Source organism: Lissotriton helveticus, chromosome 5_1, assembly GCF_964261635.1.
Source record: "Lissotriton helveticus chromosome 5_1, aLisHel1.1, whole genome shotgun sequence".
Taxonomy (NCBI): Eukaryota; Metazoa; Chordata; class Amphibia; order Caudata; family Salamandridae; genus Lissotriton; species Lissotriton helveticus.
The window spans coordinates 2,038,403,218-2,038,418,264 of NC_136065.1; the positions used below are offsets into that span (position 1 = coordinate 2,038,403,218).

The 15,047-nt window shown below is 47.6% G+C and overlaps 1 protein-coding gene across 1 annotated transcript in view; it reads right to left on the reverse strand.

The window, feature by feature from the left end:
- The window catches only part of LOC144756227 (proteasome subunit beta type-7-like), a 145,671-nt gene extending 137,329 nt beyond the window's left edge, over positions 1 to 8,342 (reverse strand). Inside the window, exon 1 of the mRNA XM_078645846.1 lies at positions 8,036 to 8,342. Coding sequence (XP_078501972.1) covers positions 8,036 to 8,100 — 65 coding nt within the window. The 5' untranslated portion in view covers positions 8,101 to 8,342. The remainder of the gene's footprint in view (positions 1 to 8,035) is intronic.
- Between the last annotated feature and the right edge of the window lie 6,705 nt (positions 8,343 to 15,047).

The following is a 15,047-nucleotide window of genomic DNA, read 5'->3' on the forward strand; positions in this document are numbered from 1 at the left end:
ACTGTCACCCCGGTGGGTACACTGGCGCTGAGCAGGTGCAAGTCTAGCCAAGCTTAGGGCCTAGTGGGAGCACTTGAAAAGCCAGATTTTCAGTCTCTTGAGGAACTACATAAGTGAGGAGGCTCTTATGTGTAGTGGTAGGTGATTCCATGCTTTAGGAGCGGTGTAGGAGAAGGAGCAACCGCCGGATGCGGTTTTCTGTATCAGTGGGATGTGTGCATGTAGAATTCCTGTCTGGAAGGTTTGTCAGAACAGATGCAATTGTTGCGGAATGCTGGGCCAGTGTTATGTAGTCACTTGAAGGCCTGGGTGAGAAGTCTGAATTGTGCTGATTTGTGTGTGGGGAGCCATTGGAGCTCCTTTAGATGTGGTGTAATGTGAGTGTTGCATGGGAGGTGGACAGTGATTCTGGGTCCTGAGTTTTGAATGCTCTGCAGCCTTCCGGTGAGTTTTTTTTATTGCGCCCCACATAGATGGTGTTCCCTTAGTAAAGCTTGCTGCTGATGAGAGAGTGTGAGGTGGTTTTCTGGGTACTAATTGGAAACCATTTTAAAATCTTTCTCAGCATCTTCAAAGTATGGAAGCATGAGGCAGTGGCGTTATAGACTTTATGTTATTGACGATACCAAGGGTCTTCGCATCGATGGTGGGGGTGAGTATTGGCCCTAACTCTGTTGACCATCAGGTGGACAACAGTGAAGTGCTCTCCCCGAAGAGCACACGTTCGATCGTGATGGTGTTCAGCTTCATACAGCTGGCCCCCATCCAGTAGGCGGCTTAAGTCATTCAGGCAGTGAACTTGATCTGGGTACTGGGTACCTTGTCTGTGAGAGACAGAATGAGTTGTGTGTTGTTTGTGCCGGAGAGGGCATTGATGTGAGAGTGGGAGATGCTGGTTAGAGAGATCATATATGCATTTAAGAGGGTCGGGCTCAGGGAAGATCCCTGCTGAACTCAGCAGGTGAAGTCACAACCGTCCAAGGTATACGGTAGGAGTCTGACTTACTAGGTAATTCCCATCAGAAAGGAGTAGATCCTTTAAGTTTGTGTCTGTGGATTCCTATGCTGTGTAGGCATTGGATGAGGGGTGGGAAACCATCTAAAATGCTGTGGAGAGGTTCAGGCGGATGAGGGCTGCATAATCTCTATGTGATGTATTACGTAGTCAGTATAATAAAAGTACATTCTCTTTTTTATAAAGTTAAAGCACTGAGCTGTAAAGTCCCTACTGAGTTCTACTGTGTGTTCCTTTAGCTCTGAGTCTTTACCCCTGCACTACAAACCTGAGAAGTGAACAGCTCGCCTCGCTGTCCTAAGGGTCAAGTGCTGTAAGGGTGTACGTGGTGCTCAATTTTCCTAATCAGAAGGTCAGGCCCTGGGGTATCAAGAGGTAAAATGTCTCAATCACATCAGACGTGACCTATTAACCTGGGACTCCCAAAACGGTTCTCACATCCTCTATTTCTGTTCTGGGCTAACTCACCAGCCAAAAACACATGAAGCTTCTTGAAAAAGCAAAATATGTGTCTTTTTGGTTTTCTTAGTGAGACAGTGTTTTTACAGTTTTTTTGTGAATGGCTGACCCTGGTCAAAACTCTGCCTATGTTGGGGAGTAGGAACTCATAAAACGCAAGGCTGCGACCAGTATCACTGGCAAAATCAGGAGTTCTGAAGAGGACCACAAACTTTGTGTGGTGACAGTGCCTGAACCGTCTAACCCAGGCGCTTCTTCAAGGTCCAACGTTCTCTCGTATCTAGGGTCAAATCCCAATACCGTCAAAGTTTCAAATCATGGATTTGTTTTGTGTTCCACCCACCTCTCTGCCTAACACCCTCTAGCTGGTGGTACTCATAGTATGGACCGCGGGCCGCCAGCGGCCCGTCAGGCCTTCACTGGCGGCCGGAGGACCTTAAAATAAATTGTCCCTTGACTCACTCAAACAGCAAGAACACGCTATCAATAGTAGATTTCTAAAATTCATGTACAACACATAGATAAACTTTAAAAACAAATTTCACTCAAACAATGATCCCACTATAACATGCAGTGCAAAAGGTCAATGTATTTCTTTAGTACATGTGAATATTATTAAAGCACAATTTATAAAATAAAACACCTATAATAAAACACAATGCAACAGTTCAACATAATTAAAAACAATCAAATTCATCAAATCAGGACATAACATAACATCTTATAACAATTTTACCACAGAGAACCCTAAAAGAATAGGGAAAAGAACAATGATAGACAGTATACTTTGTCTTTTAGCTTGACAGTTCCCTAGGAATGATATTAGCAAGATCAGCCTGGATACATATATTCTATTTTGTACCCTGAATGAAAGAGAGCTGATATTTGCACTTATTCTTGTACTTCTTTTGCAGACTCAAAGAATGGTCTATTACTGGACCCCTTCTTAAATGGACTTGAATAATCGTCATTTCCCAACTGCCGTATATTCTTAAACGGTTCAATCCGGAACCCCAGATTTCTAATTCTGTGCCCAAAAAATCCGCATATGAAGTCCAAGGGGTTTTAATACATACACCTCCTCACCTGCCGGTGCGCTTATTAGCTCATGGATTCCCCGTCCTACTTCGTCCTTTTGGAAAGACCTTGCCTTGCAGTTTCCACGGTCGGCAGTAAACACAGATGATCGCAGGAGCATACGTAGTGAATACGTATTAAATAGGTATTCACTACCTATGCTCCGGCAGCCATCTTCTATGTTTACTGCCGACCTCTGTGACGTCATGGCACCATTGGAAAGCTTCCCAAAAGGCCCTTTAAAAAGTCAGCTGTAAGCGCTTTCCCAGCTGACTTTTAGAAGAGCTTTTTGGGAAGCTTCCTTCAGAGACAGATGCGACAGATAGAGGCGGAGAGACAGATAGAGGGACAGACAGAGATAGAGGCAGGGAGAGACAGAGACTGGGAGATGCAGAGACAGATAGAGGCAGAGACGGATAGAGATAGAGACCGATAGAAGCAGAGATAGATAAAGACAGATACAGAGACAGATAAAGGCAGAGACAGACAGAGGCAGAGACAGATAGAGATAGGGACAGACAGACAGATAGAGGCAGAGACAGATAGAGACCGGCAGAGACAGGTAGAGACAGGTAGAGGCAGAGACATACTGAGACAGCCAGAGATAGAGACAGAGATGGCGGCAGGTACAGATAGAGGCAGAGACAGATTGAGGCATAGAGAGACAGAGATAGGGACAGACAGATATAGGGACAGACAGAGATAGGGACAGACAGAGACAGGGGCAGACAGAGACAGATAGAGGCAGAGGCAGATACAGGGACAGACAGATAGAGGAAGAGACAGATAGAGACAGTGAGAGAGACAGGGAGACGGACAGAGGGAGACAGAGGGAGGGGGGAGACAGAGGGAGGAGAGAGATAGCAGAGGAGGGAGACAGATGGAAGGAGACAGAGGGAGGAGGGAGACACACAGAGGGAGGAGGGAGACAGAGGGAGACGGGCTGTGGGAGACAGAGGGAGGAAGACAGGGAGACAGACAGAGGGAGACAGACAGAGGGAGGAGGGAGACAGAGGGAGTGAGACAGAGGGAGGGAGACAGAGATAGTGAGACAGAGGAAGGGAGACAGATAGAGGGAGGGAGACAGAGGGAGACAGAAGGAGACAGAGAAAGAGAGGGCGGGAGAGATAGAGAGAAGGAGGCAGAGAGAGATTGAGGGGGAGAGAGAGAAAAAAAGAGAGAGAGAAACAGAGATAGGGACAGACAGAGATAGGGACAGACGGTGACAGGGACAGACAGTGACAGGGACAGATAGAGGCAGAGACAGTGACTGACAGATAGAGGCAGAGATAGATAGAGACAGAGAGAGAGAGACAGAGAGACAGGGAGACGGAGAGGGAGACAGACAGAGGGAGGGGGAGGGAGGGGGAGACAGAGGGAGGAGGGAGACAGACAGAGGGAGACAGTTGGGGAGACGGACTGTGGGAGACAGACAGAGGGAGGAGGGAGACAGACAGTGGGAGACAGAGAGAGAGAGAGGGGGGAGACGGAGGGAGTGAGACAGACAGAGGGAGACAGAAAGAGGGAGACAGAAGGAGACAGATAGAGTGAGACAGAGGGAGGGAGACAGACAGAGGGAGACAGAGGGAGCCAGACAGAGGGAGGCGAGAGACAGACAGAGGGAGGATGGAGACAGACAGAGGGAGGATGGAGACAGACAGAGGGAGGATGGAGACAGACAGAGGGAGAAACAGGGAGACAGACAGAGGGAGAGAGAGGGAGGGAGACAGACAGAGGGAGAGAGAGGGAGGGAGACAGAGAGAGAGAGGGAGGGAGACAGAGAGAGAGAGGGAGGGAGACAGAGAGAGAGGGAGGGAGATAGAAAGAGATGGAGGGAGCCAGAGAGAGAGGGAGGGAGACAGAGAGAGAGGGAGGGAGGGAGACAGAGAGAGACAGGGGGAGAGAGGGAGACAGAGAAATAGAGGGAGAGAGAGAGGGAGAGAGAGAGAGAGAGAGGGAGAGAGAGAGAGAGAGAGAGAGAGAGAGAGAGAGAGAGAGAGAGAGAGAGAGAGATGTGTGTATGCCGGGTCTGGTGGCTCAGTGGATGAATGTGTCCGCTACAGGGGCCTGTGTTCAACCTCATGGTCACAGTTTTTTGTTGTTGCTCTAGAACGACCCCCCGCCCCCCTCCGGTGGGGCCCTCGGCCACAAACCACAGTGTAAATGTAGCCCCTGAGAGAAAGTATGTGAGTACCCAAGCGTCTAGTCCCTTACTTTTCTATGCCCATTAGTTACCAGTGCTCGAAGGCATATTTTAAGACTCACTGTATAACTGAGGTTGTATTCTTTGTTTAATAAGGCTCTTTATTAATTTGCTAAGCACAGGATTCTTGTTAACATCCAGAGTACGTAAGCCGCACCTCTTATAATGGAGTTCTAGTTGCACTTCGACCATGTGTTCCCGTTTAGAAATTCCCTGTCCTTTTTCATCTCAGTTAAAACGCTGGGTTCCACACTCAGTGACACCAGTACTACAGACTCGCAGGTCCCACATGACTCCAGGCTGCACTGTCCAACGACTGCAGTCTAGCAAGTGTCACAATCACTGACACCCGGGCCAAACTTTCTCTGGTTAGCAGACTCATAGGTCCACACTCACTGAACTCTCCCAGAGCTGCAGACTTGCGGCTCCCCAAAACCGTTGACCCCAGGCTGAGATATTCTGGAGCATAACTCAGAGTACTTATAAGTGTCTGAGAATAATTCAAACATTCCATCCATCACTTTGTTTTCCTCAGTGAAACATCCTGAGTATGTCGGCTAGCCCCAGTTCGGGTCTCCTGCTTGCCATGCCATAGGATCCGAGATTCTCCTCACTGATGAGGCCCATGAAGACTGAACCATCCTGAGGTCACTTGTGTTAACCTACAAAGGGGAGCGGCCTGGCATTTCATGCTAGATTGTTCCTTGTAGAGCAGAACCAAGGCTTATGTGCACATGGTTAGTCCCAGTCTGAAGTGGCACAGTGAGCAAAAAGGATAGACTCAAATGTAATTATAATGTATTTATATAGTGCTTACTACCCCTAACGATGTGACAAATCGCTTTTCCTTCGCAGCCCAAAAAGGATTAGTGGTGGATTAGTACAGGGAAATATGAATTAATTTGAGCGGTGGACATGCGAGTCTGGTACCTGGATTGAAAAGGAGACGAGAGGGATAGAAGAGGAAAGAGTCTAGAAAGTGTTCCTTGGGAGATCATAGTAGTAGTAGGAGGGTTAGGATGAGTAGATACATGAGGGAAGAATTTAGAAAGGGTTGTTTGGGAGATCTCAGTAGTAAAGTGAGGATTGAGCTGATGCAAGGTCCAGAATAATCAGTGTCCAATATCAATCACCTTTTTGTTTTTTTTAAGATGATCTCTTACAGCACATAAGCATCATGGGTCCAGCGCTCACTGACGAAGCTGATCTCTCCCACTACTTAGTAACGTGAAGTATTTGTAAGGCAAACAATTACTGTGAAGTGTATCTTGGAGCTAATAACAGATGTGTGTTGTTACTTAATCAGTGGTAATCATTTTATTGACCTTGGGTAAATCAAAGCTGTGGTGGACTTGCCAGGCTTTGACCTCATGACTATGGGATCAAACACAAATGTCACGTAGCCATCAGCCTCTGGTCCCAACACTCTTGTAATCTCATTCTTAGGTCTCTTTAAATAACATGTTGCAAGATAATCAAAATACTTTATCAAACTCAAAAATATACTGAATGATTACAATTATACCACACACCCTTCCCTTGCCGCCATTTTGTGCTGGGACTTGAATCTGTGACCTGCATGTTACACGCATATCTCTGGCAAGGGCGCCTCGCCCACATCGTTATCTCAGTATGTGTCACCCGTAGCCAGCCCTGCCCCCTACTCCAGCCACCCAGATGTATTCTTCTCTGTCCCTCCCCCTGCTTGCCTTGCTCCAATCCACAGCCTGTCGCCTCATCCTTCGCTCTCCTTTCTACTGCACTCCACCCACCTCCACTCCTCAGAGATGGCACGTGGCCCAAGTCAGGTGCACTCATTCAGTTAGTTAGTCCTGGCACTTTTCCAACAGCACTTTCCCTGCTGGGGTGTTTTAGTCCATACTTTCAAAACTACAAAGCCCAGAATGCAGTGTTGTGACTAAAACTTCAGAAATAGCAATAAGTATCACACAAGACACGAGATTACGTTGCAGATGTAACTCCTTACCCAGTGCCTGAACACTCACCCACACCCACTTCTTTCCACTAACCTGCTCACAACCCCTCACCAACAGAGATCTGGTTAGTCTGTGTTGCGAATGAGCAGCTCAAAGATGTGTACGCAGAATGAAAAAGAAAAAAAGTAGATCCTTAAATGGGAGCAGTGGAAGGATACAAATCAGTGAATCAAAAGGATTGTAAAGAGTCTATGCTTCAGGAGAGAGACAAACACAAAAAGTTGATGGTAAGCCATTGAGTATGAAGCAAGCAAATGAGAGTGACAATAAAGCCAACCAATGGTAAACAAGGGCGGGCTTAAAGCCCACTTGAAGCTTACAATATGTCTTTCGCAACCTGACGCTCGACCGGTTAAGGATACTAAGAATTGTACACAAATTATTTTTCTCTTACTAGACTTTGGCCCTTCCAGAGCAGCAAAATTTAACAAAATGGCCTGTATATTTTTCTCAAAAACTCTAGCCACTCATGAGACATGGGAGGGCCCCTAGCCATTGTCATATATGTCATGTGGCGCAGTCAGTAAAGTTAAAGCACAGCTAGTTGTATTGGGGAACCGAGAAGAGCATAGGGGAATGCTTACGTATACTTCTGACCAGTGCCTGTACCTGGCTTTCGAGAGGGTTCCTCGCTTCCTTCATGTACCCCGCTTATCCCGGCTAGCATTGTGTGGAAGGATACAAAATGGAGGGGTTTTGAGGTCAGAAACCCCTGTGGTCACTTGTAGGAGGATTTTGGAATCCCTAGTACATCACCATGCAGACTAGAATAGGCAGGCTCACACGGCAGATTAACAGCAAAATAAAGCACATATTAACAGAGCATGTTAATGCATTGCATTATAAGGAGAGTCTGGTGCACCTTGACACACAAAAACTGGGTGATGTGTTTAAAAACATGCTTGCTGTATGGCGCCAAAATAGTTTGAGACATTCCTGGATGCAACGAATTTGTTTTTATGATGCTAACATGGTGCAGAACTTTTGGGGTGGTCGGTGGGCAACGTCATAAACCATGGGTCCGAACATGGAAGGCATCAATTCAGCCAGGGAGAGGCCCTCCTGTTACCAACAAGGGGCAAAGTCCAGCCCACTGCCCCCCTCCGCCCTGGCTTCTTGTGGGGGTCCCTTAGGACTGTCACTAGAGGGGCTCCAACCCCCACAGGAGAGGGTCTTGTTTCTGAGGTGAAGCCCTCCCTTGCAACTTTTGTGGAGCCGCACGCAGCCATCATTTTAAGAAGCAAAACTACTCAGTCCTGTCCAGCTCGGTACTAGGGGTCTCACCTGAGGCAGTTCTCGAAGCTGAAGCCACCTGCGGGGGGCGTGAGTGAGACCCCTCTGGCGAGCATGGTGGGCGCGCACGAGCCTCCGGCCACCAGTTTATCTTTGTTAGCCTCTCCGGATGCTTCCCTTGATCTCTCTCGCTCGTTCTCCCTCTGTCTTTTCCTCTGCTCTCGCAGTCTCTTCTCCGTGTCTCTGCTTCCCTTGCACAACGTCTGCTACATCCCCGATCTCTCCCCCTCACCCCGTTGTCTCTTTCACTTTCGGTTTGAGGTCCGTTTGGCTGGGCTCCGGTGCTTTCCCCGCCCAAAGGGGATTTTTGTTCTCCCTTGTGAGGCTGGCAGGGCAGGCTGCCATGTGCCCTCTGGAGCTGCCGCCCTCCCAAGAGATTAGGAGCCAGTCTGCACAGGACTTTTCTGCCTTTGTTTACTTTAATTATTAGTCAGAGATCATCAACACAGCACTGGAACACATTTAAAAGTGTTTTCTATTTATATGTGCAGTGTTTGGTTGAGCATGTATGTTTAAAAAAAAAAAAAACATTATTGCAGGATAGGACAAGATGGATATCAAATTATAACATTCCTTAACAATGAGTTGGATTTTATCCAAATTACATCCAGCATTCGGAAAGAGATCTTTAACAGCAAGCCAACGTATCCAACGAAACAGGACATATGGCTTTGTGCAGCACATAGTTTATAAACCTTAAGTAAAGAAAAGAAAGACTAAGCAGCAGCAGAGGTACAATATAACAGGCAAAGGCGGAACAAAAACAAGGAGGGGAGGGGCACTGAGATGGAAGGAGGGGTACGGGGAGGGGCCCTGAGGTGAAAGGAAGTGTACGGGGAGGGGCCCTGAGGTGGAAGGAGGGGTACGGGGGAAGGTGACCTGGTGGAAGGGGGGGGCAGAGAGGAGCACAAAGCAAAAGGCGCGGACCACGCCTCTCGCAGAGTGAGCATGTATTTTGATATGTAGAATTGTGTGTGTGAGCGAGTGAGAAATTATAAGTGAGTCAACTAAGAGAGAATGAGAGAGTGCAAATCAGTGAGTAGGGTGAGTGTAAGTACAAGAGACTGAGGGAAAATGAATCAGTGCAAGTGAGTGCAAATCAGTGAGCAAGAGTGAGTGGTGAGAATGAGTGTGTGTAGGAGGCTGCGTTAGTATATCGTGCACACGTATCTAAGTGAAGCACCTTGCACTAATCCAGACAACCCTCATGGTGATTTTAGTGGTCTTAGACAACCATAGAAAGCTCTCTAAGTGGTAGCTGTGTAGAGCAGCCTCCAGGCTTAGTCCAGAAGGAGTGTGAAGGAGCTTGTTTTACCAGATCTAATCATATAGTTAAATGAAAAGAACCACACAGTGTAGTTATAAAAATAGTTATATTTACTATACAAACTCACTAACATATTATTATGTATCCTACCCGGAGATATCAACACAATACACACAATATTCCAAATGTAAACAGGTAAGGAGGCACTAATACACAGTGGTCTCCAAGGGGAGACCAAACCATATACTAAAGAAGTGGAATGTAAACTGCAACTGAAGTTGGGACTTGGACCAGAAGACTCAGAGCCGGGGACACAAGGAACCATCCAAGGTAATTACCCAGGAACCCCACGGAGGCTTTGGGCAGAGTGGAAACACATCCGCGTACTCAATGCAAGTCAATGGTAAAGTCGCGGTTGCAGTTTTTAAGAAGAAGCAGCCTTCCAGTGGACCCTGAAAAAACCTGTGGAAGATGGAAGGTTGGCGAGTCACCCCACCCATGGATATCCCAGGAACCAGGATACCTACACTAGGGAAGCCGGGTGCATAGGTGCGAAGTGACATTGGAAACTGCTGTAGACCACAATGAGTAAAGATGCTGCTGGCGAAGAAGGGGAAAAGAGTCAAGTGGAATCCACGGATGGATTCATGAAGCAGAGGGGACAGAGTCTATGCCGCTCAGAAGTGGCCTGGAGGAACGGAAAACCAAAGATCACTGATGATGGAAGATGCAGGAGTGAAGACAGTGAACTTGTTGCTGCAGTTGTGCGTAACAGGGGATGCTGTGGAAGACCAGGAGCCATTCACAAGCTGCCCCATGTCGGATGCCAAGAAGAAGGGTGTTGGTATCCAGTGAGAACACCAACAAGCCTTGGGAGCAGCAACAGGGGTGGTAAATGAAAAAGGTGCAGCGTTGGGACCAGGAAAGTTCAAGGTACTCACCCAGTGCAGGAGAGTCGGAGCAGGCCAGAGCAAGCAGAGGAGCCCACCGCAGCCAAAAAAAGACACTCAAGAGGATCCACAGGCCAAAGGCACAGGAGTTGCAAGAGGACCTCGAGCAGCTCACCAAAGATGCAGGACCACGATGCAGAAGATTCAGTGAATAAGATGATCTTGGCAGGACAAGATGCTGGAGGCTGGAGCTTCTTGTAGCCCGAAGATCTCTGGAGGACAGAGTCAACAAGCCTTGGCAATGGCAAGTCGATGCAGTGTACAGGGATTCTGTTCCAGAGGTTTTGATGAGGGATATTGGCCTCAAAATTGCTTAGAAGACAGTGCTGGCCTGGAGGGAGTTGCAGGACCACCACCTGTGTTGCTGAGCCTTTGGGAGTCCATAGGACGTTAGGAGCAGCAGACCGATCAGCTTGGTTGGGGTGCCTGCAGATGCAGGGGAGTGACTCCTTCACTCCAAGGGAGATTAGCACAGGTACAGATAACGCAGAAGACTGGCAGGACGACAAGACCAGGAGCAGCAGAAGTCTTCCTTGATGCAGTCTCGGTTCCGGGCGAAATCCAACAAAATGCAAGATGCCCAGACGGCGGAAGTTGAAGTGGTTTCGGACTTGAATCTTGTCCCATGACGAATCTGAAGAGCCACCCACAGGTAAGCCCTTAAGTACGCTAGGGAAAGGGTTGGGACAATTCGAGGCTCCCTCCCATAGGAGGGGCTGAAAAGAAGGAGGACACTCCCATTTCCTTTGTCAAGTTTTGCACCAGAGCGGGAGCAAACTGCTCCCTGAACAGGCTAAGACTGGAGTATGCAAGGAGGGCATCAAATGTGTCCTTCAAAGCAGTCTGATGGTGCTGGCAAGCGCCCCAGCCCAATGCACTAAGTCATGTCTGGGAGATGGTTACACCTCCTTGTGACAGGAAACCTATTGTTCTGCCTTCCCCTGCTCAAGCTCAGCTCAACAGCTGGAGGGCATAATCCTGTCTGGGGTCAGCAGCAGCACTAGCTTGCTATTAGACCCTAAAAGGCTGGTACCAGGAATAAAGGGGGGCACCATAGGGGAGCCCCACAACACATGTGATCCTACATCCTAACCTGGAATTGGTGTTGGGGTAGGAATCCAACATGTTTGATACCAAACATGACTGGTTTCAGTGCAGCCAATATATAGTTAGACATCTCTTATGTAACTTAATGTCCGCTATATGTATTAAATGGCTGACTGCACTTACAAAGCTTTGAGAATCAATTCCAGGGTTTGTAGAGGAGCCCGGCTCATGCAAGGGTACACTCACACTTGTAACCGAGCACCCGGCCCTCAGGAATGAAGAGCCTGCCATACGGGTGCCTCATAGGTTTTAAGTGCAGTGACCTCAGATATAAGGAAACATATCTGTTAGGAGTAGTGCTAGCACCAACTTACACAGACTGCCATTGCAGGCCTGTAGTCACAGTTTGAGTGGTCTCTCATGGGTGGCACAATACATGCTGCAGCCACTGGAAGACCCGTGGTGTACCTATGCCCTTGGTGCCTCAGTACCTTATGCTAGGGACTTACTAGGGTACACCAGTGGCCAATTGTGGAGGAACTAAAGTACTTACCATAACAAATTTAGGGAGGAAGCACAGTGACTGACTGGGGGTCTGACTAGTCAGGAAACAGAATAACACCAACAAACGTGGGGGTAATCATGAAAGCAGATCCTACTTTCCTACAGTGTGAATAAGTCAATGTAAGCGAGCATGAGTGAGAATGCGTTGTTATGCTTGTAAATCTGTTACTGGACCTGACATACTTCTTGCTTATAGAGGGCCCCATGCAGGGGCAGCTCCTCCGTTGGAGTGGAGAAGCATCGCACCACTTAAATTACCGCCAGAGATGAAAAATAAAATGGTAATTCATTACCATTTTATTTTCCATCCCTGTCCCGAACAGAGCATTAGGACGGGCTGGGGCCTTCTGAGTGACAACAGCAGGGAGGGCTGTGAAGGCACTGTCTAAAGTACACGTCTTTTTGTCTGGCCATCTTGCGACAGCCAGCCACACATGCACATTTTAAACATCTCTAAACCAGCTGTCTGAAGATAGCTGGGTTTGAGCAAGGTCAGGCCTCCAGAGCGCTGTTGATCGCCGAGTGTGGCCGCTCCCTACAATCATGGCTCTGCTCTCATGCTGCATGAGAGCAGTGCCAGGATTGGTCAAGGGAGTTTACTGTTGGCCCTGCTGCAATCGGAGAAAGATTGGGGAGAGGATGTAGCCTTACGTGTAGAGCGGTCGACTTCGAAGCTGGTGAACCGGGTTCGAGTCTCAGCAACGACGCTCAACATACTGTGATTCTGGGCAAATCACTTAATCTCCCCGTGCCTAACAAAAATGAATGTATCCATCTGTAACGAAACTGGTGCTCATGTATAGCACTCTGATACCTGATATCTTAGGGTCTAGTTTGCGCTATATAAAACAAACAAAACAAAAAAAGATGTTGGGTTGCAGAGGACATCGTGTTTGTCTTCAGGTAGTTTTTTATTTTTTTTTATATAATTTTTGCGCATGCCTGCTTCCCTCTCCCCATAGATGCCAGCCGCAACTGCTGCCATGGCAAAATGCTGGTGCTGGCACACTGGAGGCAATACTTGCATATGGGACACCCACAGCAAAAGGTTGGCACTGGCACTAGAGGTGAATCTTGGCATGAGTCACCCATGGAATAATACTCGGGCTGGCGTACTGGAGGAAATTCTTTGCATAGGTGGCACCATTGGTAAAATGCTGGGACTGGCAACATTTAGGAAATTCTTGGCATTAGGGTGGATCCATGACAAAATGCTGCTACTGATATACTAGAGTTAACTCTGTATGTAATGTTTGGGCGAAAGCGATACCTATGACAAATTGCTGGCCTTAGCAATGGATGCGATTTTGCATACGGGGGCACCCATAGGACATTTTAAAAACAAAATGGGTTCAACATATGGGGACTGTCAGGTTTCATTAGCTTGGCATGCCATGAAAGGACTTAAATATTTAATGAGTGTCTTTTCAGAACCTAACATTTTAGCAAAATTATGGGACAAATATCCTTTCCAATGCACTATTAGAGTCCATTTCTTTCACAACTTTCCCAGGGGAGAGAATCCCACCCACCCCATAAATGCCCCGGGAAGTCAGAATCACTTACTTTGCTCACTTACTGCAAATCAGACAAATGTTTCCTTGGCATATCATGTCAGCACCTTAATTTAAATGGCATCTAAAATAGACATTTGTCTGAGTTGTGTTGTTATATTATTCATGCAATTATTATGAAACTTCAACAATGTTAATTGTGATGCCATCACGGTTAAGGTCATGTGACATCACTTATTACAAAGATTCAGGGTCAAAGGTCATGTGATATCACCTCCTGAGATGTCATTAAGGACAAAGGGTGTATGATGTCACTTCTGCTACCTCCAACCTTTTTTTGAATCGACGTCCAGTAAGACCGAGGTGAATTGGTTGAGCTGTTAGTAGATTCAATGACAAAGATTGTAAGATTGAGGTGCATCGCATGAACTGCATGTGAGTCCAGTGCTGTAATGTTAGGGAGTGGTGCAGGTCAGGATTGAGGTGCACTTCACCTATTGAATGAGACTCAGTTACACTCCAGGAATAGCCGGTGTGCAGTCAGTGACGATTGAGATGCACCGCATGAGGTATGTGGCATCTCAGTAATAAAACAGGAGGTGGTGCAGGCTCAACCAGACAGAATTGGGGAGTGGAGGGCACAAGCAGACTCTGAAGGGGGTACTGTCCACGCAAGGGAAGAGAGCTCTGGTATCCCCCTTAATCCATGTAATGAATTCTTCCTGGTTGCCAGAGGACTCCATGACACTGTGATTCAATCGACGAAGAATAGTTTTAAGGTGAGTGGCATCACCTCCTCCAACAAATACACAAACATGTCAACCGAACCATCCACAGTGGGCACATGATCAACATTTGGGCAGGGTGTACCTGTTGCATAGTCACATCTACGTGTCACGGGTCTGTAATGTGGTTACCAGCTGCACCCCTCCCTGGCTAAGAGGGACAGGACTTGCCTTCACACCCAAGGCCCGGGGAGGATAAGTTCATCCACTGTTACGATGGCATCTATCTCAGCAGTTGATCCTGTTTTAAAAATCGCGCCTCCATCCACAGAAGCCCGAAGATGGAAGCTGTGGGTCCAGCGGTTAGCCATGTACTTTGCAGCAATGGCAGGTGACAGTGAGTAGAAATGGCTCGCGTTGATCCACTGAGCAGGTGAAGAAATCTACAAAATCTCCAAAAATGTCACAGCGGATGGACCACCTTTCATGTATGCTACACTAAAGACACCCTAAACAATTACTACATGCCGATGGCCAATCCGCAGTATGAACGATTTCTACTGTGCTAAGTACAGCAAAAGCCAGATAAGTCAGTAGACACTTTCTAAACATGACCCTGGGCACTGGCCAGCACGTGTACCCTCCCTGAGGAGATGGACAAAATCTGGGTTGCGTGCCAGCCAAACTAAAAAAACAAGTTCTGCCAGACCTAGTAAAATCCATGCAAGGCATCCTTGAGCTGGGATGCTCCAAGGACATCCCCAAAGCTAAAGCAGCCCAACTTGGAAGCAGCCCAATTAAAGCCAAACTGCTCAACCAAGATTCTTGGTGACCACCAACAGGGAAAAGAGACAGAAGCAAGGCGCAGCCACCTTGCAAGTCTTGAAGACGGTGTGGTGGCCCCTTCCCACACACAGGAGAATGCCCTGCTATGGG